General features: G+C 40.3%; 1 protein-coding gene across 1 annotated transcript in view; it reads right to left on the minus strand.

Moving 5' to 3' along the window:
• TBC1D8B (TBC1 domain family member 8B) overlaps positions 1 to 26,451 on the minus strand; it is a 93,374-nt gene that overhangs the window by 13,549 nt on the left and 53,374 nt on the right. Inside the window, exons 7-14 of the mRNA XM_082264319.1 lie at positions 19,364 to 19,528; positions 18,456 to 18,596; positions 17,749 to 17,899; positions 14,050 to 14,264; positions 10,934 to 11,051; positions 3,846 to 4,131; positions 779 to 908; positions 583 to 681 (exon numbers count right to left, since the gene is read on the minus strand). Coding sequence (XP_082120445.1) covers positions 583 to 681; positions 779 to 908; positions 3,846 to 4,131; positions 10,934 to 11,051; positions 14,050 to 14,264; positions 17,749 to 17,899; positions 18,456 to 18,596; positions 19,364 to 19,528 — 1,305 coding nt within the window. The remainder of the gene's footprint in view (positions 1 to 582; positions 682 to 778; positions 909 to 3,845; positions 4,132 to 10,933; positions 11,052 to 14,049; positions 14,265 to 17,748; positions 17,900 to 18,455; positions 18,597 to 19,363; positions 19,529 to 26,451) is intronic.

Here is a 26,451-nt window from a genome sequence, read left to right on the forward strand (position 1 = left end):
ATGTCAGCAGCAGGCTACATACAGCGTACAGATGCGCCATGTTACAGGCACATTAAGGGGACCTCCCAGGCACCATATTTAAAGGATTTTTTCATTTTTATTGTTTCACTTTAAGCAACATTAAAATCACTGCTCCTTTAAAAAAAATGTTTGCATTGATACACATGGGCAGTACCCAGGTCCCCATAGACTTTTTATGGCAATAACTTGCATATAAGCCTTTAAAATGAGGACTTTTGATTTTTCATGTTCGTGTCCCATAGACATTAATAGAGTTTGCATGTTCGCTAGAACTTTTTCCCTGTTCGAGATGATCTGGTGCGAACCGAACAGGGAGGTGTCCGGCCCATCCAAAATGGACACATTGGCTAACACGGAGGAAAGCTTCCAGTCAGAAAAAAAAAAAAAAAAAAGTTAAAAAAAAAAGCTCAAAAGCTTTTAGAAGCAGCTTATTTGAGCTGCAGTGTGCATGAGCCCTCTTAAAGTGCATCTGCGAGTTTATTAACGTATCACCCAATTACATTGTTTACCACAAATGTACAAAGCTCTCTATTACTTGTGCTAAATATAGACAGTACATACCACATTTTGTTTAGTTGTCATTTCCAAAGTCTGGATGACATATAGGCGGTTTCTGGCACGCATGCTTTCTACATCCTCATAACGAATAGCTCCAAACCTCTACAAAAGTAAAAAATGTTTACCACTGGTCCAAACCGTCCTGTTAACAGTAGGTTCATCCCCTAATAAAAGTAGTTCAGTGTTCAGCAATACATACCTCGTTTGACTCCCTAATAAGTTCTGTAATATCCACTTTCAAACTATTGCCTTTTCGCTCACAGGCAGAAGACGCTTGCTGCACAGATGAAGGAAGAGGACTGTCCTTGTTGACAACATTATCAAAAAACCTGCAGACAATTGAATGTTATTTCCTTAAGCCATCTTACTTTTCATATTCAAAAAAAAGAAAGCGCTTGCACTGCTGCTTGTTAGAATTCTGAATAAGCTCAATGACCTCACTAGGAAATCACCAGAGACATACCACATTCACTTCAAAACTGTAAAGGATGTTCCAACACTTACCACGACTTAATAAAAACCACCACTAGGTGGTATAAGGGGGAGGAAAAAAAAAAAAACAATAGGACCATATAAAGTCAGTACATGTGTGCAGTTGTCAACCCCCCCCCCCCCCCCCCCGGCTCTTCACCTGTTCACTAGAGCACTGGCCTAAAAGATTTTTAATACAGAAATATTGGCTTACTGAAAAGTATGTCCATGTACAGTATAGTATGCACTACACCAATACCTGGTAGGGGCTCCTTTTGCATGAATTACTGCATCAATGTGGCATGGCATGTAGGCGATCAGCCTGTGGAACTTCTGAGGTGTTATGGAAGCCCAGGTTGCTTTGATAGTGGCTTTCATCTGCATTGTTGGGTCTGGTGTCTCATGTTCCTCTTGACAATACCTCACAGATTTTCTAAGGGTTTGGGTCAGGCGAGTTTGCTGGCAAATCAATCACAGTGACACCATGATCATTAAACCAGGTATTGGTACAGTGCATACGGAAAGTATTCACAGTGCTTCACTTTTTCCACATTTTGATGATACAGCCTTTTTCCTAAATAGAGTTGTCCCGTAGCCACACCTTTGTTATCTTGGCTGTGTGCTTAGGGCCACTCTCCTGTTGAAAGATAAGCCTTTGCCTCAATCTGAGGTCCAGAGCGCTGTGGAGCAGGTTTTCATCAAGGATGTCTCTGTACATTGCCGCATTCATCTTTCCGTCGATCCCGACTAGTCTCCCAGTTCCTGCCGCTAAAAAACATCCCAACAGCCTGATTCTTCCACCACCATGCTTCACTGTAGGGATGGTATTGGTCAGGTGATGAGCGGCAGACATGACTTTTGCCATTCAGGCCAAAGAGTTCAATCTTTGTTTCATCATACCAGAGAATTTTAATTCTTATGGTTTAAGAGCCTTTGGATGCCTTTTAGCAAACTGCAGGTGGGCTGTCATGTGCCTTTTACTGGGGAGTGGCTCCTGTCTGGCCACTCTACCATTCAGGCCTGATTGGTGGAGTGCTGCAGAGATGGTTGTGATTCTGGAAGGTTCTCCTCTCTCCACAGAAAAAACTCTGGAGCTCTGTCAGTGACCATCGGGTTCCTGGTCACCTCCCTGACTAAGGCCCTTCTCACCCAATAGCTCAGTTTGGCCCGCTCTAGGAAGAGTGCTGGTGGTTCCATACTTCTTCCATTTATGGATGATGGAGGCAACTGTGCTCATTGGGACCTTCAATGCTGCAGACATTTTTTTGTAACCTTCCCCAGATCTGTGCTTCAATACAATCCTGTCTCGGAGATCTACAAACAGTTCCTTGGACTTCATGTCTTGGTTTTGTCTTGGATCTTAATGTCGATTGATGCGCAAGTAACTCCGTTGCGCCAATAAGTGCACCTTTGGATAATAATATACGCCAAGCGCAATTAACCCCGTTGTGCTAAAAAGTACAGTTCTCAGCTCTTTTGTATAAGGTAATGGAGTGCGCTCAGCAGTACCCAGTAATACAGACACACAGGCTGTTATCACTTTGGATGCTTGGTAGAATGTCCTGCCTAAAGCATTGAGCTTCGTTTATTTATGGAACAAAGGAACAACAGCAGGAAGTGATGGGTTTACAAAATCAGCCAATCAGTTCCAAATGAACTGAAGGGAGAAAACGCTGCTCCAGGTGTGTGATGGTAGCTTAGAGGTGGAATATCCCATAGAGTGCTAGCCCCGACCCGCCTCAGTGGAAAACGTGTAAGAAAAGAGACGGCCGCACATCCAGGAATTACAATTGCCTTTAATTTCCAAAGTGATGACACCAAAGACACCAACATAGGGTCACGTAGATGCGTTTCACACATACATCTTGTGCTTAATCATTACTAATACGTAAATCTACGTGACCCTATGTTGGTGTCTTTGGTATGCGACCCCGCAGGCTTGCCTCCATAGGAAGCCGCGTCCTATGGTGGCACATTGAAAAGAGGAGGAGCCGAGAGCGCTGCTGGGGAATCCAAGTAGAGGAGTATCAGTGCTGCTCTGTGCAAAACACAAGCACAGAGCTGGTAGATAAAACATGTTTGTTTTTTTAAGAAAAAAGATTCTGCTCATTTCCTGCCCCGGTGACCACATAGGAAAGAAGAAATAGACGAAACCTGCTTAACAGAGAGGCAAACAGCAATACAAACCTGAAAAATTGCTATATTTTCATGGCTAACAAGTCTTTTAGGAGCCATTTTCAGAACTTAAAGTATTTAAATTCATATACAAAATAGTTATAGATTATATTTTACAAGCCCTGAGGTGGCTGCATTAGTTTTCTTTTTTCAGGCTTTTTTCTATTTTCACCAGGGGACCCTGTAAATATCAGGATATCTGCCCCCCCTATGCCTAAAAAAATGTCTTTATTGTATCTATGGAAGGAGTTTGTCACCCCAGCTAGACTCCAAACATATGTGCCTTTGTACATCTTTACACAAGATATAGAAGAATATTTGCACCTTCTGTGAACCCGCCAGCCCTACTTCAGGAGACTGCAGGAAAATGTTTGGTCCACCAGACGATGCATCCAATTACATGCAGTCGCTGTACAGGTATATTCACAGACTGTGGATCCTGCTGTCAAAATACAATAGCCACAGCAGGAGATTCGTTTATCTGCACGGTGTATCAGTTTAAGCCTGAAAATAAAAATAATGCACACATTCACAAGGACTGCTATGCTGCAATATATTTTGATTTTGTCTTGCGCTTTAGATATGCTTTAAGCAAAAATAATGATTTAGGACATTCATACCGATTAAGTATAGTGACAGCCTCCGCATCATCTTTACAGACCAGCAGCTTGTCGATGTTAAAGTGCAGAACAGTTAGTCCCAGCTGAAAAATGGCTTTAATCCCATCATAAAAGAAACAGTCCACCACATTAACAGCACTCTCAATAGGTAGGACACTAATGAACAGGGTAAGGAACCATGAGAGGGACACAGAGGAGAAAAAGGTCATGTCTGTCATGTGATCAGTCAACTGGGGCAAATAATCCCTGATAAGTTCTTCAAAGACTGCCTGATCCACCAAGGCACCTAGATAATAATGAACATTTATTAATGCTAGTCAAGAAAACTAAAGCAATAAAAACAGATACAAAACTCTTTATGTTAGCGTTGTCTTCCCCTAACAACACAAACCTCACCAAAGAAAATCTGGAAGACTAAATTTTATGAAGCATCTACAATATACAAAAAATTACATGTGCATGTAATGTAACCTGTGAAAATATGTGAGACTGATGCTACACAGGCATGTAAGCACCAGTCCCAAAGATTTTTACAGGTTAAGTTACTTACAAAAAGGAAAAAAAGGAGTTCTAACTTATCTGTGAATTTCATTTCTTGAAATACAGGACAGGGCATCGGACAAATTGGCAAAGGTCTCAAACATGCCCCCTGGGTGTACACCTATAACCTTACTCCACTCTGAGACCTGAGTTTTTTTTAGCAAACAATGCAGATTTACACAGTAACAGAGGGGAGAATGATCTGTGTCCTGTACTCAAGATAAATAATTTACAGGCAAGTCAGAATTACTTTTATCCTAAACATACAGAATGGGACACAGGCTGGATATTCACAGACACTGGGACATCCCCAAGCAATACATCAGAGGGGTGGGCAACAACAATGTGCCAGCAGCTCCACAAAGTAGGCAAGGGTCAAAGACCCAACTAAGAGTGCTGATGAAGGAACCATACAGCTGAAGACATCTGGGGATGGTATGAACTGAAGACTAGGTGATGGTCTTACAAAGCTGTGCAACAGACGCTTGATGTTAGGATGCCTAGGAAACTCCTATCGATTTGATGCAGTGAGCACATAAGAATACTTGAGGTACCTTATCTTTTAGAATGGAAGCTCTCACAATGAGTTTTCTTATCCAGCTTGTAAAAGTGGACTTGGAAGCAGGTTGTATCTTTTGAGATCCTGTTGGCAAGACAAAACGTGTCTGCTTTCTGGATAGCTGTGGATTTCAGATCGACTGAGCGCTGACCACGTCCAGACAATGAAGAGCAATTACTTTAGGATCCTTAGGAGCAGGACACAATGAAGGAAGGACAATGTCTTCATTGATGTGGAGGTAGAAAGAAGGGTCTTGTAAATAAAACCAAATGTATCCTGAAGAATAAGGAAGGGCTTCTTAAAAGAGAGCCCCTAGCTCCAAAACACGTCTGACAGATGCAATAGCCACTAAGGTGGTCACTTTCCAGGAGAGATCACCCAAAGGGAGTTCCCCCCTCAATAGGCTCAAAGAGTGTTTTCTGCAAGGCAGAGAGACCAAACTGAAACCCTAAGGAAGCACAACTGCACAAATGGGGTTTGACTTGCGAGAAATCTTGAATAAAGGTTTTACTAAGTGAAAGTGAAGCCCAAAGTTCCTGAAAGAGAACGGACAAAGCCGAAACCTGTCCCTTAAGAGCACTTAGGGCTAATTTTTGGTCAAGTCCCAATCGCAGGAAGGCCAGAATGTAAAGCACTGAGTAATCTTTGTGGTTGAAATGCCTGTCTTCACATAGGGTGAAGAAAAGATTTCCAGGTAACAGTATGTAAAACGTTTAATTTATTAATTTTCCAAAAAATTACAACTTCGAAAACTCGCCATGCCTCTTACTAAATATCTTGGTCTGTCTACTTCCCGAAAAAGGACTGATCAATTTTCAGATATATACCATATAGTTTATGGACTCTATAACTTTCCTAAAGACTAAATAATATACACTGATTTAGGTTATTTTCACCAAAGAAATGTAGCAGAATACGCTTTGGACTAAATTTATGAAGAACAATTATTTATTTGCAAAATTTTATAACAGAAACGAAGAAAAATGCGGTTTTGTTTTTTAAACATTTGTCTTTTTTTTTCGTTTATTTAGCAAAAAAAAATAAAATAGACCAGGGGTGATTAAAATACCACCAAAAGAAAGCTCTATTTGTGTGAACATTATTATAAAAATGTAGTTTGGGTACAGTGTTGCATGACCACGCAATTGTCATTCAAAGTGCGACAGGTCTGGGCAGGAGGGGGTAAAAGTGCCCGATTTTGAAGTGGTTAAACAATCAATAAGTAAACAAAGTCAAGAATATTCCCAGTTTCCATGTTAAATAAAATACTATTCAGGATAAATTTAATAAGTGTACTGCAAGTATTGGAGAGATTAGATCCCATACTTGCTATAAGGCTACAGTAACGGTCCAGTAACAGGCGGAACCTATCTTATATTTTCACATCACTGGTCCTTGTATGGGTCCAGGCTTCACCCGTTATAATGGCCATAGCCTTGAAGGGGTCTTCAGGCTCTGGGAACAATAGGAATGGACTTGTATAACACCCTACAGCTAACTACACTTGTAGTGCCAAGGTGAGAACCCAAGCAGGATCCAGTTCCTGAAACATCACAGGTCGTCTCCACAGCATTGGGGCCTAGGTCTGACTCACAAGGTATTACACCCATCCAGATGCACTGCTTCTATTGTTAGCGTAGAATGCAGTGAAAAATTGATTGAAGAAGTCAAAGTAAATATGAACTAGTTAAGTAGAAACTTTTCCATAAGAGAGAAGAGGTCCATCACCTAAGGATACTAGGAAGTATGTAGGTCTCACAGAGTAGGTAGGGTTAAAAGGGTACGCCCAGGGAGCCTGTCCAAATTGTTTGCCAGTGTCCAATCACCTGAAAGTAGCAGCTTTTAACCAAGTGTCATCTACATTTATCCAGCCTGTGTCCTGTACTGTACGATTAATATATGAAGCATTTACAAAGCAAGGGTCAACTAAACTTTTATATGACCCTCAAAAAAATAACCATCGGTTTAGGTGTTTGGCAGCCTAAGGTGCCACTCTAGGCAAAATGTTGAATAAACAGTTCAAGCATATATGCAGTCTATTAACCTGAAACGATTTGTAAAGAAGTTCACATATTCTTAGGATCCGCTGACCTCTGCTGTGCCATGCAGCTCCATCTCATAAGGGGATGTTAGCACTTGCAGGTGTCCCTATTTCTGTCTTAATGTTTTGCCAATGTCTAGAACTAAAGAAACTTTTTTTTTTTTTTTTTTTATGTTTTTACCGTTTAAAAACGACTGCTTTGCTGTATGAATGTTATTCTGTGTTCTGTTTTTTTTTTTTTTAAACAAACAGGTTTACTGCAGCTTACTGACATGTAAAGAAATGGTAAGATCCTAACTACTCCTGGCAGCTGCACAAACTAAGAACATAATTACATTTGTGAGTGATAACATGCTGTTACACTGAATAATGAGGCAGGAGAAAGGTCAGTATGAATATGAGATACACACAATACTTGAATTAAAATGTAATAAGTGTAAGGCCTGCGCCCTTCATTAAAAAAATAAATAAAAAACTGAGCTGATGGAAATCTGGAGGCTGCCACCAATGCCCTTTTCTACTGAAAATTCTACAACAATATTTTATTTACAATATAAAATATATAAAATGTTTAACCTGAAAAAATGTACCATTTATTTCAAATAATGTCAATTTTAAAATTGATAGCAGCAACATATCTCAAAAAAGTTGGGACATGGCCATGTTTACCATGGTGTAGCACCCCCTCTTCTTTTAAAATCATCTGGGAACTGAGGAAACTGGAATTTTGGGAGAGGAATGTTGTCTCATTCTTGCCGGATACAGGATTCTAGCTGCTTAATACTCTGTCATATTTTCAAATGGTATCTGGTCTGCAGGCAAATGGTCTGGATTGCAGGTAGACCAATTAGGAACCCGGACTCTTCTACTATGAAGTCATGCGGTCGTCATAGATGCAGTATGAGGTTTAGCATTTTCCTGCTGAAATATGCAAGGCCTTCCCTGAAAAAAGACATCATCTAGATAGGTGTATATGTTGCTCTAAAACCTGGATACATTCAGCATTGATGGTGCCATTCAAAATGTGCAAGTTGCTCATTCCATATGCACTGATGTACCCCCATAGCATCAAAGATAAAGGCTTTTGAAATGAGTGTTGATAAGCCAGAAGGTCCCTCTCCTCTTTAGTCCGGAGGACGCAGTGCCCATGGTTGCCAAAAAGGATGTCAAATTTTGATTTGTCTGGCCATGGAATTATTGTCCACATTGCAACAGTCCAATTCAAATGAGCTTTGGCCCAGAGAAGACGGCAGCATTTTTGGATAATGTTCAGATATGGCTTCTCCATTGCATAATAGAACTTTAAATTGCATTTTTGGATGGCATGGCAAACTATGTTCACAGACAGTAACTTTAAGATGTATTCCCAAGCCCATGCAGTCATGTCTATCACAGAATCATGCCTGTTTTTAATGTAGTACAGTCTGAGGGATCAAAGATAATTGGCATCCAATAATGCATTCCTTTATACACAGAAATTTCTCCAGATTCTTTGAATCTTTTGATATTATGTATTGTAGATGATAAAATATTTAAAGTCTTTGCAATTTTACATTAAGGGACATTATTCTGAAATTGTTTGACAATTTTTAGATGCAGATTTTCACAGATTGGTGAACATCTACTTCTGAGGCACCCTGCCTCTCTAAGTTGCTCTTTTTTTGACACCCAATCATGTTACTAACCTGTTGACAATTAACTTAATTAGTTGCAAAATGTTCTTCAATATCTTTCTTGTTAGTACCGTTTACTTTGCCAGCTTTTTGTTGCCCTGCCCCAACATGTTCCCGACATGCTGCTGCCATCAATTTCAAACTGACCTCATTTTTTTCTTAAAATGGTACATTTTCTCAGTTTAAACACTTGATACGTTTTTTATTGTGAATAAACAATGGGTTTATACGATTTGCAAAGGATCGCATTCTGTCTTTATTTCGATTTTACACAGTGCCCCAACTCTTTTGGAATTGGGGTTGTAATTGTCTAGCTGGAATAATCAAGCTACAGTATTGTATCAAGTCTCTGATACACAACACGAATGTAAACAAGTATGTTAGACCTTGCTCCGATTCAACAAACTCAGTAGGGTCGAAGTCGCAGCCCAATTACCAGGCCATTTTCAGAACAAGGTCTGCAATGGCACCCCATAATTCCCGGCATAATTGTTCTTTAATGCTGCACTCTAAGCAAATGTAAGATAAAGCATGAAAGCAGCAATAAGATTACCTTATATAGAATCTTCCTCTTTTCCTTTCTATTCTGAAACACTCACAGTGCCTTTATAAAATCTGCAATAGCAGGGTTCTAGGATGGTGACTTTCTGTTTTGGGCAACCAGTTATCCAAACTTCTCAATGTATACAGGGGGAACGGTTACCTTATTGCCACCCTGCAGTTGGATAGCACCATCATCAGCAGTACTGAAAAATAAAGATCCCAGCCTTCATTCTGCCCCTGCCCACCCACTAATCTCCTTTCTCAATTAGCTCTATCCACACCAATCTTTCCACCGATTTCAGCAGAGCCATGTATAAAAAAATGGAAAAAAGGGAAGTGCACCGGTGAAGAGATGAGTACAAGGACACGTCATGTGACATATATGACACCAATATGTCAGCATTATGCTGTTCAAGGCTGGGATGATAATATCTGTTAAAGGACCATTAAGACCCACATCAGTATAAAATTATTATTAAATGCCATATTGCATGCTGATCACACTATCTCAACCACTATAGGATTTGTCTTCTGTATTCTGAAAAAAAAACAGGTTGATCCTGCCAGTCTCTATCCCTCCATCCTGTATGGGTTCCTGCTGCAGCTGGAGATTCTGCAGAGCAGCTGTTGCCACAGCTAGTGAGCATGCTTCGTTTTCAGTTTCTATGCTTTTTTTATCCTTAGGATTTCCTTTCTGAGAAGTCCACGTGACTATTGAGTCACACATGTGGGCATTTGCACAGGGATAAACGACAGCCCACACCCTCCCTCCTCCTCCACGCCCACTAAACCACTCCACAATATGGAGTGGGACATTACATTGTGATTGATGGAGGCATCTCCCTGTAATTCAAAGTACATAAACGCAACAGAGACAGGCTCGGGGGGACATGGAGCAGGCACGGACTATCAGAACCTCCCCCTAGATATCATTACAGTATACCTTGGTTAACTCAATAGAAGCCCCACCTGCTGATGCTTCTCTGAAGAACAGAAAGAGCTGAGGAAAGTATACTGGCTATCTACTGGTATCCCTTTAAATGAGATATACAGCATGTGTACTGCAGCTTTCCATCTTCTAATGCTCTACCAAGGTTCTGTGGAACCATGGGTTCCTCCAGAGGTTTCTAGGGGTTCCTTGAGCTGTAGCTGAATGACCTGCTATGATGATGCCTGCATAGTTCCAGGGCCAATACCAATAGGCAGAGACCAAGGCATGACACCAATGATTTTTTATTTAGTTCTCTTTAAGGATGGCATTCTTACCAGCAAAAAGGGGTTGCATTCCTCCTGATCAACAGCGTAAGAGACATTTTCCTATTTGACCCCCGATTAAATGGATATGGTAAGGGTCCTGAAAATTGTTTTAGAGGTTCCTCTGTGATAACAAAAGGTTGGGAAAGTCTGTTCTAATGATTTAGTCCAGCAAAAGATTTAGTGCTCATTTAGGACATAAGTATGGGGTAGTGTAGGTGGCTGCAGACCCAAGTTACTGGATGCTGCCCACAGTCCTGTTTATGTGTTCCCCTTTGATCACAAACGCAGGAGCTTCCTTTCCCTCTACAGTATAGAATAATGCATGTTGTCTGCTGTGGTGATATGTCCTAAAATCTGTGGAGATCAAGTACTTCTATGTGATCATATAAAACCTATTCAGCAACACTTTCCCAGCTTTGCACTAGACATATAAAAAATGATCTGCTCACACATAGCACACAAAGACAAAGCTCACCTATAATTCTCCTGTTGAAGTAATCCGGTAGCATTCGTTCACACACAGCCACTAGCAGCCAAAATGCCTCCTCCTCTTTGGCATACAGAAGTAGGACAGAAGTGAGAATATTCATTGCCTGGGAAACACAAGCAAAGACCAAATAATCAGGTTTTATATTTACTGCCAATTGTTCTGACAATCCGGCTGAAAAGCATCAGCTGAAGAAAAACGTAACTCAATCTGTTGGGGATGTAACCTAATCTAAATTATGAGCAATCATCATTGGAAATTAATAGAGGTGGCTGATATCTCAATATACTGTTATAAACTATCAAGCTGAATTCAAAAACAGAAAACAAGACGACCACAATAATAATTGAGAAGCATTTAAGAGAGAGCAGCACTCCATATGTTCTGATAAACATAAATGCCAAACAAACAAACAAGCTAAGAGGCAGACCTATATCACGAAAGCATAGAAATAAATCCTATGAGAGCCGGTTCACACTGCCGCGACCACTAAAGTCGCCTCATAAGGGGCGACTTTTAGCGCGACTTAGCGTGACTTACGCGAGACGACTTTGTAGGACTTTGTATTTAGACAATCAGAATATGATGTGTTGTGACCTAATTTCCCTTTCCTTTTTTTTTGCTGGCATTTATCGGGCATTTTTTGGGCGTCTTTGGAGGCAGGCATGTCTTTAGTGTCTGGGGGGTCTAAAAAGTGTACCTGTGAAGTTTCAGCTCTGTAGCATATCCAGAACCCCCAAAAAATTTGCATTTTTCTTATAATTATTAATACAGCAGTGTGGCGGATTCTGTACACCTTGCCTTTTTTCTTGCAGGCATTTATCGGGCATTTTTGGAGGCAGGCATGACTTTTTGGATTTAGTGTCTGGGGGGTCCAAAAAGTGTACCTGTGAAGTTTCATCTCTGTAGCATGTCCAGAACCCCCAAAAAATTAGCATTTTTCTTATAATTTTTATTAGAATTATTAATACGGCTTCTCTCCACCTGGCTTTTTTTCTTGCAGGCATTTAACGGGCATTTTTGGAGGCAGGCTTGACTTTTTTTGGATTTAGTGTCTGGGGGGGGGGGGGGGGGTCTAAAAAGTGTCCCTGTGAAGTTTCAGCTCTGTAGCATGTCCAGAACCAGAAAAAAAGCATTTTTCTTATAATTATTAATACAGCAGTGTGGGTTCAGTGGGTCCAGTGTGGGTTCTGGACATGCTACAGAGCTGAAACTTCACAGGTACACTTTTTAGACCCGTATTAAATGTTCTAATAAAAATTATAAGAAAAATGCTTGTTCAATACCATTTTTATGGAAAGTCGGATCACAAGTCGGATCACAAGTCGCTTCAATTAAGATAAGGAGGCGACTCCCATTGAAGTATATGGGACAAGTCGGATCACAGGTCGCCTCAAAGTAGTACAGGACCCTTTTCTGAAGTCGGAGCGACTTCAGTAGTGCCAATTAAGATGGCACTGATTGATTAACATGGCTTTTGTTATGTCAAGCGACCTGGGACGACACAAGTCGCCTCATAAGTCACCCTAGTGTGAATGGGCTCTGAATCATTAATGTGTAATTAATAAACTCTGCATTTATTGTAATGCAAGTGCAATATTCCAGTATACATAGAGTGCATCAAAATATAATTAAAAACCGCACAAATGTGCAAACGTAGCTCCAAATAGCAAGAAAGTGAAAATGTATAAAGTCTAGGTTGTGCATTTGCATAAGTGACATAGTGAAAAATAAGTCCACAATTTCTGTGAAAATACTGATCCAACATAAAATATTCCAAGCAATCCTCTCTTCCTTTAAAAAGTGATCCATAGTGCCCGATGGAAGGATGCTTACCCCATTGCAATGACCCCAATTACAGAGTGGTCAAGATAAGCATGTTTGAATCAGCCATACAGTGCAACTCATTCCTAGCAACTCTCATTTATGGCAACCATATATGGGTAAAGAAAACATGCCCACAATAGTGTAAATCTGCAAAAACACTTTATTAATAAAACCAATTAAAACTAGCCATTCCAATTGGAAAAGCTGACATGCATGATGACGTCATCAAGTCCTGGCCCCACCCTATGCATTTTGTCAGAAGTTACACTAGATGTACAGTTTATAACAGTATTTTCAGAATTCATTTTTATTCTTTGGATATTTAGTGCTTCCGCTTAGCTTGTTTGTTTGTCAAGCTGAATTACAAGTGCTAAACAAAATGGCAGCAATTGAGCAACTACAACAACTAATCAGCATAACACAAAGCATGTCTGGACTTATTCCAAGGTAGGTTAAGCGTTATGATGCTTTAAAGATGAATTAAAGAAGCATACTAGGAAAAAAAAAAAAAAAAAGAACATTCTTAATTCATTAATCCAAACATATATTGACTAATATTTACCAATAAAAATGTTTTTTTTACTTAAAAAGAAGTAGAAGTAATTGTATATGTTGTCTTTTCAGTCCTCCATTTCCTTTAGAGCACCTGTATCCTTATAAAAAAAAATGTAATATACTTACCTTATTTCTAGAGTGCCTGGTGACATCACAGGTCCTCTTCACTCTCTTCTTGCTCCTGCAGTGGCCGGATCATAAATGCTGCATAGATGAGTGCCATGCATTGATAGTGCTGCTCTCTACAACATTCTCCTGTTAAGTCCAGAGTGGACCCTTGACTCTCTGCGCTCACAGGAAATGGGTTGAATGACACAAGGCAAAATTCAGCCAGAAAAAGTTAAACATTAAAATGGCTAGCCATTTAATTTAAAAACAGGAATGCAGCCAACTGTGTGTGTCTGCTATGATTTTTTGAAGAGCACTAGAACAAAAAAAATACTAGTAAATGTCAGGTTCCTGCACACCCTGCCTCCACTTTATAAACAATTCATAAACTACAACACACCTTAAAACTGAAGACTTTAGTACTTGTTGGCAGACATACCACACCATATCCTGTTTAAACAGAATTAGTACACAAACAATTGATCTCTGTAGCACATGGTAAATTAGCCTTGAAGAGAAAAAAAAAAAAAAAAAACACACACACACGCACACACACTACTGCAAACATGACCCTTTTACACAACGCTAGAGAATATATGAGGAAAGGTGCCAACCTGACAATATCCAATTTTGGGGTTTCTGTATGCATATGCTGTCAGCACTCTTCTCAATGCAGAGATGCCGGTGTCACTTTGAAACGCTGGATGTTCTGGCAGTGATCTGCGCAAGTCTCGCTCAATTTCATCAGTTGCCAAAGTGCACGTGCCGAGAGACTTTTCCACAATTTCTGGGTAGTAGCCTGGATTAGCTGCCATGTCATTAACTGCACCTGCCAGTAAGTAATATTAATACAGCTTTATATTATAGGATCCTTACAGTATACCCTTTCAGTGCACAAGGTGGAAGCAGCTATAGGATAGGGAGAATACTGAGAATCTTGTGTATGCGATTATCTGCGCACAAGTGTGTGAATAATTAATTTGGATTAGTTCACAATTACTTTTGGGTGGGGGGCAGTTCTTTAATTTACAGGTGTGGCAATGGGTGCAAAATGTGTGCCCAACTATGCAAACACCTTTAACAACCTGAGCTACTGTGGTTCTCCAAAAGTCAGAATCCTTGCTGATTCAGAAGGAAAGAAGTGGTTTTGGTGTTGAAGCACACATTGACCTTTGTTATGGAGGTCAATATACAGGTAAGAGTTTGCCCATAAGGGTTTTTTACCAAGGTGGAGGTGTTTCTACTTACAAGTCTTTGCAGCACTTACTTGGGAGTTTTGTATATTACATTTTTTATGGAACTATTAAATTCATGATTATATGGACTTTTGTGGTTTTATGGTTTATGATTAGTCGATCATTTTTTTGATGCTTGCTAAAAAAAAAAAAAAAAAAAAAAAAATAGAACATCAGATTATAGATATTGGTTATTATTTATAGATAAAGTTTTGGACATCGCGCAGCATTTTGTCACCATCACCACCTATCAATACTGATAGATGGCCTGTTACATTACTAAAATTATTAATTTTGGATATATTCACTGATCGTTTTTCAAGATTTCAATTATTTCCAAATAGCTCTCATATTTATGTTTCAATACAAAAAGCTTCAAGGGATGCTTTGCTTTCAACAAGAAATTTGAAAAGCCTACCTGTGACACTCTGGCGCTAACCAAAAGCTTGAGCTTGAATCATCTCTGAAAGCCTGCCATGCATACAGGTTACTACATGAAGTATTCATATCATTTGAGCAAACATCTCTCTTTATATGGGTCACTAAGGCAGGCCATACATTGTGCAAATTTCTCTCCTGCAACCACGCGTGGTCTGCTCCCGGCAGGGGGGGAAAGCCGTACCTGCCAGGAAAAGATAGTGATAATCGCAAGAGAACCTGGCAGGCTGGTTGTACCCAAGTTGATCAAATCGATCAATTTGGCACATTCAGTCTGCCCATTAATGGTTCAAATCCGTGTATGGCCAGCCTACAATTTGTAAGAAAACAAAAAAGAAATGGATACTCTAGTTAGTTTGCCTGGAAAACACTAGCAGTGTATATACAGTATTGTATTGGATAAAAAAAGAAAAAAACTTTTTCTCAGGTGTGGTTATACTTCATTAAACAACACAATTACTTTTGCGTAGTTAAATTTTATACTAGTAATGTTGACTAAAGCTGTAAAAAAAAGGTCTTGTAGACTTTCATACTACACATCCTTTGAAAAAAAATAAAATCCAAGTTGTCAATCTAAACACTTACAAATATCTTTCTACACACATTTAGATTTAATCCATCATAATAAGGTATTTTTGAACCATAACCTTGTAAAACGACCCATTCAGTTAAAATAGAAATGCAAGGCAAAACATATACAAAATTATGCAAATATTTCAGACAGGTGTGACGAAATGCTGTATACAAGAATGCCTACAGGAAGAGTCCAAACCTCCCAAGTCCCACCTTACAGATCACAGCCTTATTCAAAAGGAAACCCCTTCATACACAGCCTGTTCTGAAAGCTAGCTGTGCTGCTGCTGGGCTGGATTGAATGGATCACAATTAGAATTTAACCCTGCCCAGTGTGAACAGGGTGAGTCCCAACCTTCAAATCTTGCCCTTCCAGAGCCCTGCTTTCTATGAAGCGATTTCCAAATGAAGGAGACGCCTTCATATTAACCTCCCATAGTCCTTCCTAGACTTGCAGTAAGTTATTATTCTTTGGCATGCTGCAAGATAGGAATTACACATTTTCACCTGCATCTGCATTCAGACCTACCCAAATCAACTCCAAGAACTGCTATAAGTGACTCCCATAGCCTGCCCTGAAACTACAGAGGCTCAAAGCATGATGGGACATGTAGTATCAGGATTGGTAAAGGAAGGAAACAGGAAGTCAGGGAACTTTGAAATTCAGCCAGGGGGAGTGATGTCATCGAGACGCAGAAACTTGCATTTTACAGCTAAATAAGGTAAGATACAGATAAAATGGCAGTGGGGTTGTGATTCATTTGCATGCACAATGCATCTTTTGTTTTGGGGAGGAAAAGCTGGAGTTCTGCTTTAAAAACTATCTTCAGAAGTCCTAGAAGTGAGAATTTGGCCCCCACAGAGCCCTGATCACAACATCAAGTCTGTCTGGTATTACATAAAAGGACAGAAGGATGGTTAGGCAGCCTGCATCCACAGAAGATCTGTGGTTTGTTCTCCAAGATTTCTGGAACAACCTACCTGCCGAATTCGTTCAAAAACTGTGGGTAAGTTTATCTAGAACTGATGCTCTTTTGAAGGCAAAGGGTAGTCACACCAAATATTTATTTAATTTATTTTCTGTTCATTGACTTTCCATGTTGTTAATTGATACAAAAAAAAAAAAAAAATATTACTGCTTCTATATCTGAAAGCATTAATCTTTTCACATCTGCCTAAAATGTTTGCATAGTATTGTATCAATAACATTCCAAATACCTTGTTTTGGTTTTTATTTTTAGAAATGATCATATAAACCCCTGTTCTCCGCTGCATAAGGGGCTTGGAGACTACAGGGGGGACATGTCAGAAGGAGGCAGAGAAACAGCAGTGCACTAATCTTTGCAGTGAGAGAAGAGATGTGCGTGGGGGCTTGTCAGCACAAGTCTTGTCCATTGGAGGATAGGCAGGCAGTGCTCTCAAGTAGAATGCAAAGAAGAAAACTGACAACACTGGGTTGAATGTGCTACTATGCCTAGCGTAGTCAGTTTGAAAAAGGAAAGCAGGGGACTGGTAGGATTCACAGGTATTTCACACAAAGGAAGCAATGCAAAGAGAAAAGGATACGTTTTTAACACAAGTACATGGTACAACAGACACATATCAGGAATATGAAATGTTGAGGTAACATTCAGTTTACCAAATTTTACCAACAACTCCGTAGGGAGGGCCTACAAGTAATTCAAATGCCATTCAGTTAGCGGATGCTTTCACTACATTGTTGTTGTTAATATTGACTGAGAACAAAAGTAAATGTGTGGCCAGCTTTAGATTAATATACACTTTTCCCTATCAAGTCATTGTCTCCAGTTGCTTATGTATTAATGTGTTCACCAAGTATGCAAGCAAAGAGTGTAAGGACTGTTATCCATTAACTTACAGGTAGTAATAAAGGCCCTTTCACATGTACTGCATGTGAATGCATTCATTCTCATTAGAAGAATATGTCATTACAAGCCAATTACAAACATTTTCACCATTTTCAGCAAAAATCAAACAGTATTAATAAAATAATGTATAGTTCTACACCAGTAACACATTACAGTGGCATTTTAAAGTAACCCTTACCTGAGAAAAGCAACCAAAGCTCTCCTCTCAAAGTTTCAGGAATCCCCTTAACGACTAGATTTCTAGTTCTTTTTGTACGAAACATGCTAATGCCACGACCACATTCTGTGAACAGAATATTCCAAGACTGCTCCTTCATTTTTTCCTTCAGCTGTGAAAAAATATAAAATGATATATTATTCTTGATGCAGTTTCTGAGCAGAATTCATATCAATAACATTTCTGAAAGAAGAATCCCAAACTGTAATTTTTTGCATACACATATTGATTTTAAGTACAGAGTCAACAGAAAAAAATATAGTAAAATATTTTTTTTATAAAAATTCCAAAAACAAATGCGCAAGTAACTGGCCAAGGATGTAAAGACATAATTTCAAAATCTGCAGGTAGACATTTTATACTGGCCAGTTTTCAAAAGAATACTTCTCAGAACATGTTGCATTTTTATTTTTTATATTTTGCAAGTGGAAAGTCAAATATCCTTTAAATAAATTGGTATTCACAGTAGGTGTAGTTCTGTCATCCCTAACTAGCAGTATTATCCATAACTATAATGTTTTACAGTGGCAATGCTACAAAAACACATACTCCATCACATACAACCAATTTACTGTGAAGAAGAGGCCAAGGATACACAAGTAATGTTGTACAATATTGATGACTTATATTCACAATAAAAAAAAAGGGTAATGTAAATGTTTCCATACCATTATTGGATCAAGGTTCTCTGCATCCTGGGGATGAAACACAGTCATTAAGGCTTCTGTGCTCACAGTCTTGCTGGTGCCTTTTGGACCCACCATTGGATGCTCTCCTGGGAACTCTGCTGCATTGTGACTGTAGCTGGTCTGAAAAAATTACACTGTATATATACTTATATTGAAACAATCAAAAAAAAATAACATATTTCATGGAGTCACAGCTCAAATAGTTCTACAAGCTACAAAAGTACATTCAGTATTATAATAATATTACTTAAAAAGACTGCCCTCTCAAAGAAGGTGGCTTTAAAACTACACCTGATTTAAAAGGTCAGCCTTGAAATGCACACTGGAAACATAGCCCACGTGTATAGCCGCTCAGTTTTTTCTTTTTAATGAAGCATTGCCTTACTTCACTAATCCATCCTTTTTGTCTACTCCTGGAACACACTTGCTGGTGATTTTGGAAAAAAAAAAAAAAAAGAAGATGGCTCTAAAAAGTTCCTTACAGCCATCAGTTAGAATCAAACTTGCCTTGGAGGTTTGAACGTGGCTGGCGACCTGGCAAGGTTGCTGCGTTCGCATTAGTAACATTTTTTTTACTTGCTGGCTGTAATTTTTCTATGGGTGTCCAGTGACAAAAGTATTTTTTGCAAGAACTAATGGCTGGGACTGACAGAGCATGAGGTTTCAAAATCTTTTACCCTATAAGGGAAACCATCATGCACCATGTGCAAAACTTCAGTACAGTTGCCACCATGAACAAGTTTTCAGATCAGAAATAGTTTACCAGCTCCCACTTCATCTTTTGGTTATTGGATTCCATCTACATTTTAACACATCTTCATACAGCAGTATTTATTACAATCCAAATGTCAAACATTTCATTATTGCCTTTTTTTATTTTAAGGTACCTCAATGTAAGCTGTGTGCTGGGGACTTGTTATTGGACATCTGGATTTCAATCTTGCCACCAATGATTCAAAGTCTCGAACATCGGTGAAACGAAATATGTTCTTCCCTTTTGTGCTAATGGTAATAGCCCTTGTTATTACATCAGACTTTTCTAATCCAATAATCTGCAAAAATAAATGCAATCTTTAATATAAGACATTCAAAATCTGGATAAACCAGAAGGCAGCACAGTATTTAAAATGTACTTAAAGCCTGTTAGTTAAGGGTAATAGTAAAAAAAACCCCATATCATTTTTTTCTCTCTGTATTTCATTGGGGAGATAAGGTAAATCCTCTCTAGAGCTGGCCATACAATGTTTGAATTTTAGCCAATTCAGAAGAATTGGTTGAAATTCTAACAGTGGGTGGCCCTGCCGGCTCACCAAAAGTCAAATACTTAATGGACTTTTGAAGGTGGACCAAAAAGTTTCGGCTGAACAGCTCTGGAAGCAGCTGAAGGCATTAGCAGGCAGACATAAGCAGCTGTCAGAATACAATAGCCAGGCAGAGGGGATTTAGCCATCCATGTTATTTGTATGGATAATAGATCTGATTTATTTGGTTTAGCCAGCAAGCTATATAAAAAAAAAAAATTCTAATAGTTCAGTTAGGTCCATATGTACAGTTGTGCTCATAAGTTTACATACCCTGGCAGAATTTATGATTTCTTGGCCATTTTTCAGAGAATATGAATAATAACACAAAAACGTTTCATTCACTCACAGTTAGTGTTTGACTGAAGCCATTTATTATCAATCAACTGTGTTTACTCTTTTTAAAATCATAAGGACAACAGAAACTACTGCAATGACCCTGATCAAAAGTTTACATACCCCAGTCCTTAATATAGTATATTGCCCCCTTTAAAATCAACGACAGCTTGAAGTCTTTTGTGGTATTTGTCGATGAGGCTCTTTATCTTCTCAGATGGTAAAGCTGCCCATTCGTCCTGGCAAAAAGCCTCCAGTTCCTGTAAATTGTTGGGCTGTCTTGCATGAACTGCATGTTTGAGATCTTCCCAGAGTGGCTCAATGATATTGAGGTCAGCAGACTGAGATGGCAACTGCAGAGCCTTCACTTTATTCTGTTTTAACAGAATGCACTCAGTGCACTTCTTGCTGCATGTATGCGTTCCTTGATGAACCATTCGAGGGCGAATACTGCTGTGCAAGATGTGAGCAACTTGTTGCTCTGGTAGACCAGATCCTGGACCTACAGATCCTGGACCTACAGAACACAGTGGCAACACTGCGTGGCATCAACAACCTGGAAAGGAGCTTGGACATTACCTATCAGGCGCTGGTAGGGGCCAGCATAGAGGAGGGAGGAACAGAGGAGACGCAAGAAGCAGAGGTACGCAGCTGGGTGACTGTTAGGAAGGGTAGAGGGAGGAGAGCCAGGGAGGCCAATCCTGAGTTGGTACACCCTAACAAATCTGTCGAGTTGCAGGTTGAGGGGGATATCAGCTCAGGGGTGGCAGAGCTGGAGCATGCACCCTCCCCCAGCTGCCAGGGGAGGGACGGCTCCAGGAAGAAGGGGGGCCGTAACTCAGGAAAGGTTAGAAAGGTTGTGGTAGTGGGGGACTCAATTATCAAGAGGACAGAGAGGGAAATCTGTAAAAAAGATCTCGTGAACCGAACAGTTTGCTGTTTACCGGGCGCCCGAGTTCGGCACATCGCAGATCTGGCAGACAGATTGTTGTGCGGGGCTGGGGATGACCCAGCGGTCATGGTGCACGTGGGCACTAATGACAAAGTTAAAGGTAGGTGGAGGATCCTTAAGAACGATTTCAGGGACTTAGGTAATAGATTGAGGAAAAGGACCTCCAAGGTGGTTTTCTCTGAAATACTGCCTGTACCTCGAGCCACACAGGAGAGGCAGAAGGAGATTAGGGAACTTAACAAGTGGCTGAGGAATTGGTGTAGGAAGGAGGGGTTTGGGTTCCTGGAGAACTGGGCTGACTTCTCAGTCGGCTACCGGCTCTTTAGTAAGGATGGGCTGCACCTTAATGGGGACGGTACAGCTCTTTTGGGGAGAAAGATGGCCACCAAGTTGGAGGGGCTTTTAAACTAGGAGACGGGGGGGAGGGCTCAGAAGTAGAGTCAGTCAGGAGGAAGCAGAGGACTGAAGGCAGCCGTAGTGTCAGCAGCGACAGTAGGTCCACAAGGTCAATTGGCAGGTCTGTGCGGGAGAACCTCAGACCAAACAGGAATAAACATAACCGCCAATTGCGCTTAACTTCCTTAAAACTAAGAGGTGTATATGCTAATGCCAGGAGCCTAGCTAATAAAATGGATGAGTTGGAAATGTTAGTACATGAGGAGGACATAGACCTTGTGGGAATAACAGAGACTTGGTTCGACCCCTCACATGACTGGCTGGCCAATATCCAAGGGTATTCGGTGTACCGGAAGGACAGGGTAGGAAAAAGAGGGGGAGGGGTATGTCTCTATGTCAAGAACAATATAAAGGTGACAGAAAGGAGTGACATTACGGATGGGATGAGCATGGATTTAGAATCTGTGTGGGTTGAACTCCATAGGGAAGGAGAAAAGGGGAAAGTAATTGTGGGGGTTTGCTATAGGCCACCTAACCAAGGGGAGGAGGTAGAGCTGGAATTTTTAGCACTAATGGGTAAAGTGGCAAAATTGGGATCAGTCATCGTATTGGGGGACTTCAATTACCCCGACATTGACTGGGAAGAGGGGACTGCACACTCACAGAAGGCCCGCCTATTCACGGAAACCTTACTGGATAATTACATGTCACAGTTGGTGGATTCCCCCACCAGAGAAAACGCAGTCCTGGATCTATTGCTCACTAATGACCCAGACATAATCTCGGAGGTAGGAGTCCAGGACAACCTGGGCTCTAGCGATCACAGGATGATCACATTTAGTGTAAATAACAACATAACAAGACAAGTGGGGAACATAAGAACCCTAAACTTCAGAAGGGCAAACTTTCCAAAATTGTACTCCATGATGGAAAAGGTAAACTGGGACCAAACCCTGGGATCCCTGACCACAGAGGAAAAATGGGAATGCTTTAGGAACATATTAGGCAAAGGCATCTTGCAGTGCATTCCTATGGGAAACAAATTTAGAAGAGACAAAGCCAAACCTGGCTGGCTAAACTGTAGCGTCATAAAACTTATTAGGGGGAAAAAATTGGCCTTCAAGAAGTATAAATCAGAGGGCACAGTATCGGCTTTCGAGCAATACAAGGAGGCAAATAAGAAAAGTAAACAAGAAATCAAGATGGCTAAAATCAACTTTGAGAGACAAATAGCGGAGGATAGTAAAAAAAACCCAAAGAAATTCTTTAAATATATCAACAGCAAAAAAACTAAGGCAGAGCATATTGCACACATAATTAACAGTGATGGGAGGATGGTTACAGAGGACACTGAAAAAGCAACCGTGCTAAATGCTTTTTTCTCGTCAGTCTTTACACAGGAAAAGGAGGGGTACACTGACCATGACTGTATGGTTAGTAGTAATAAACAGGACTTGCCACCATGGCTAACAGAGGGGGAAATCAGGGAAAGGCTGGATAAACTTAACACAAACAAATCACCAGGACCGGATGGCATACATCCGAGAGTACTCAAGGAACTCAGTAAAGTTATATCGAGACCACTGTTCCTGATCTTTGCTGACAGTATTAGGACAGGAGATGTACCAGGGGATTGGAAGAAAGCTAACGTGATTCCAATATTCAAAAAGGGCCAGAGGCATATCCCGGGAAATTATAGGCCTGTCAGTTTGACATCAGTAGTATGTAAACTTCTGGAGGGGATGATAAGGGACTATATTGTAGAGTTTGCTAAGGACAACAACATCATCAGCAGTAATCAGCACGGGTTTACAAATGGGCGTTCTTGTCAAACCAATCTCCTTACATTCTACGAGGAGGTGAGCTGTGAGCTAGATAGGGGGAGACCAGTGGATGTGGTGTACTTGGATTTCGCTAAGGCGTTTGATACAGTTCCCCACAAGCGCTTAATTTATAAAATAAGGTCTGCAGGTATCGATAGCAGGGTTTGCTCTTGGATACGGAACTGGCTAAAAAGGCGGGTCCAAAGGGTAGTAATAAACAGCGCATACTCAGACTGGTCTGAGGTGGTAAGCGGGGTCCCCCAAGGCTCAGTCCTGGGACCAACCTTGTTCAATTTATTCATAAACAACATTGAGGTCGGGATCAGTAGTTCGATATCAGTTTTTGCAGATGACACAAAATTGGGCAGGGCAATAACTTCACAACATGAAGCAGATATCCTGCAGAATGACCTGGACAAAATAACAGAGTGGGCAACGACATGGCAAATGAGGTTTAACGTGGAGAAGTGTAAGGTTTTGCACTTGGGGACTAAAAACATAAAATCACAATACACGTTAGGAGGGGAGCCCTTGGGGGAATCAAAAATGGAGAAGGATCTGGGAGTATTGGTTGATGATAGATTAGGAAACAGCATGCAATGTCAAGCGGCAGCTTCCAAAGCCAACAGAATATTAGCATGCATAAAGAAAGGGATGCATTCCAGAGATAAGACTATAATCCTTCCACTTTATAAAACTCTGGTCCGACCGCATCTGGAGTATTCCGTCCAGTTCTGGTCGCCAGTCCTCAGGAGGGATGTGTTGGAGCTGGAGAGAGTCCAGAGAAGGCAACTAAACTAATTAGGGGATTGGAGGACCTTGACTATGAAGAGCGTCTACAATCGCTCGATTTATTCTCCCTGGAGAAGAGACGTCTGAGGGGGGACATGATAGCAATTTATAAATATCTTAATGGGGATCCCAGCTTAGAAAAAAAGCTGTTCATTCGAAGGGATTGCATGAGGACTCGAGGGCATACAATGCGATTAGAGGAGAAGCGTTTTAACCTCAGGCAACGCGGGGGGTTCTTTACTGTTAGGGCAACAAGATTGTGGAATTCTCTACCACAAGAGGTGGTTTCTGCGGGTAGTATGGTGGCTTTCAAAAGACTCTTAGACTTACATCTCAAGGATCAGAACATTCAGGGGTATGGGAGATGATTACAGCCACACATGCCTACACAGGTTGAACTGGATGGACTATTGTCTTTATTCAACCTCACCTACTATGTAACTATGTAACTATGTAACCAATGACAGGTCGACTTGGCCTTGTGTTTAGGATCATTGTCATGTTGGAATGTCCAAGTAAGTCCCATTCGCAGCTTCCGGGCTGATAAATGCTAATTTTCCTCCAGTATTTTTTGATAAGATGCTGCCTTTCATCTTGCCATCAATTCTGAACAAATTTCCTGTGCCTTTGTAGCGCACACATCCCCAAAACATCAGCAATCCACCTCGGTGTTTCACAGTAGGAATGGTGTACCTTTCATCATAGGCATTGTTGACTCCTCTCCAAATGTGGCATTTATGGTTGTGGCCAAAAAGCTAAATTTTGGTCTCATCACTCCAAATGACTTTGTGCCAGAAGGTTTGAGGCTTGTCTCTGTGCTGTTTGGCGTTTTGTAAGCGGGATACTTTGTGGCGTTTGAGTAGTAATGGCTTTCTTCTGGCACCTCGACCATGCAGCCCATCTTCAAGTGCCTCTTTATTGTGAATCTTGAAAAAGCCACTCCACATGTTTTCCGAGAGTCCTGTATTTCACCTGAAGCTATTTGTGGGTTTTTCTTTGCGACCCGAACATCTTTCCTGGAAGTTGTGGCTGAAATTTTAGTTGGTCTTCCCGATCGTGGTTTGGTTTCAACAGAACCCCTTATTTTCCACTTCTTGATTAAAGTTTGAACACTGCTGATTGACATTCTCAATTCCTTGGATATCTTTTTATATCCATTTCCTGTTTTATACAATTCAACTACCTTTTCCCGCAGATCCTTTGACAATTCTTTTGCTTTCCCCATGACTCAGAATCCAGAAACGTCAATGCAGCACTGGATGAAAGATGCAAGGGTCTGTCAGGAATCCAGGAACTCACTGACCTTTTCCCAAAACTTTTTTTGCTTTACAAATTATATTATATATATATATATATATATATATATATATATAGATGGAGGTATATAGATATTGAATGTGTCAGATCATAATTTGCTTTTCTTTTATATACACACACTAATTACAAGCAAACAACAGATCACAGGTGAGGATGGTTACCTTTTAATAGCCATTCAAACCCCTTTGTGTCAGGCCAAAATCACCAGGGTATGTAAACTTTTGATCAGGATCATTTGGGTAGTTTCTGTTGTCATTATGATTTAAAAAGAGTAAACACAGTTGACTGATAATAAAATTGCTTCAGCCAAACACTAACCATGAGTGAAAGAAAAGTTTGTGTTTTATCATTCATATTCTCTTAAAAATGGCCAAGAAATCATAAATTCTGCCAGGGTATGTAAACTTATGAGCACGACTGCATTTGGACACAGGCACAATTTTTCATACTTTTGGCTCTGTATGCCACCAGAATAAAATTAAAACGAAACAATCCAAATTAATTTGAAGTGCACACTTTCAGCTTTATTTCAAGGGGTTGAACATAAATATCAAGTGAAAATTTTAGGAACTGCAACCATTTGTATACACAGTTCCCCCATTTTAAGAGGCTCAAATGCAATTAAAAAAATGAATAATCATAAATAAAATGTAAATTTTTAATATTTTGTTGAGAATCCTTTACTGGCAATGCCTGACATCTACAGTAGAACCCATGGACATTACCAAAGACTGAGTTTCCTCCTTTCTGTTGCTTTGCCAGGCTCTAACTACAGCTGTCTTCAGTTGTTCTTTGTTTGTTGGTCTTTCTGCCTTTAGTTTTGTCTTCAGCAAGTGAAATGCATGCTCAATTGGGTTGAGAACAGGTGATTAACTCGGCCATTGCAGAAAATTCCATTGCTTTTCCTTCAAAAGCTCCTGGGTTGCCTTCGCAGTGTGTTTGGATCATTGTCCATCTGTACTGTGAAGCGCCATCCAATCACCTTTGCTGCATTTGGCTGAATCTGGGCTGACAGTATATCTCTAAACACTGCAGAATTCATCCGGCTTCTTTCTGTC

This window comes from Pelophylax lessonae (genome assembly GCF_965119305.1).
Source record: "Pelophylax lessonae genome assembly, chromosome: 7".
Taxonomy (NCBI): Eukaryota; Metazoa; Chordata; class Amphibia; order Anura; family Ranidae; genus Pelophylax; species Pelophylax lessonae.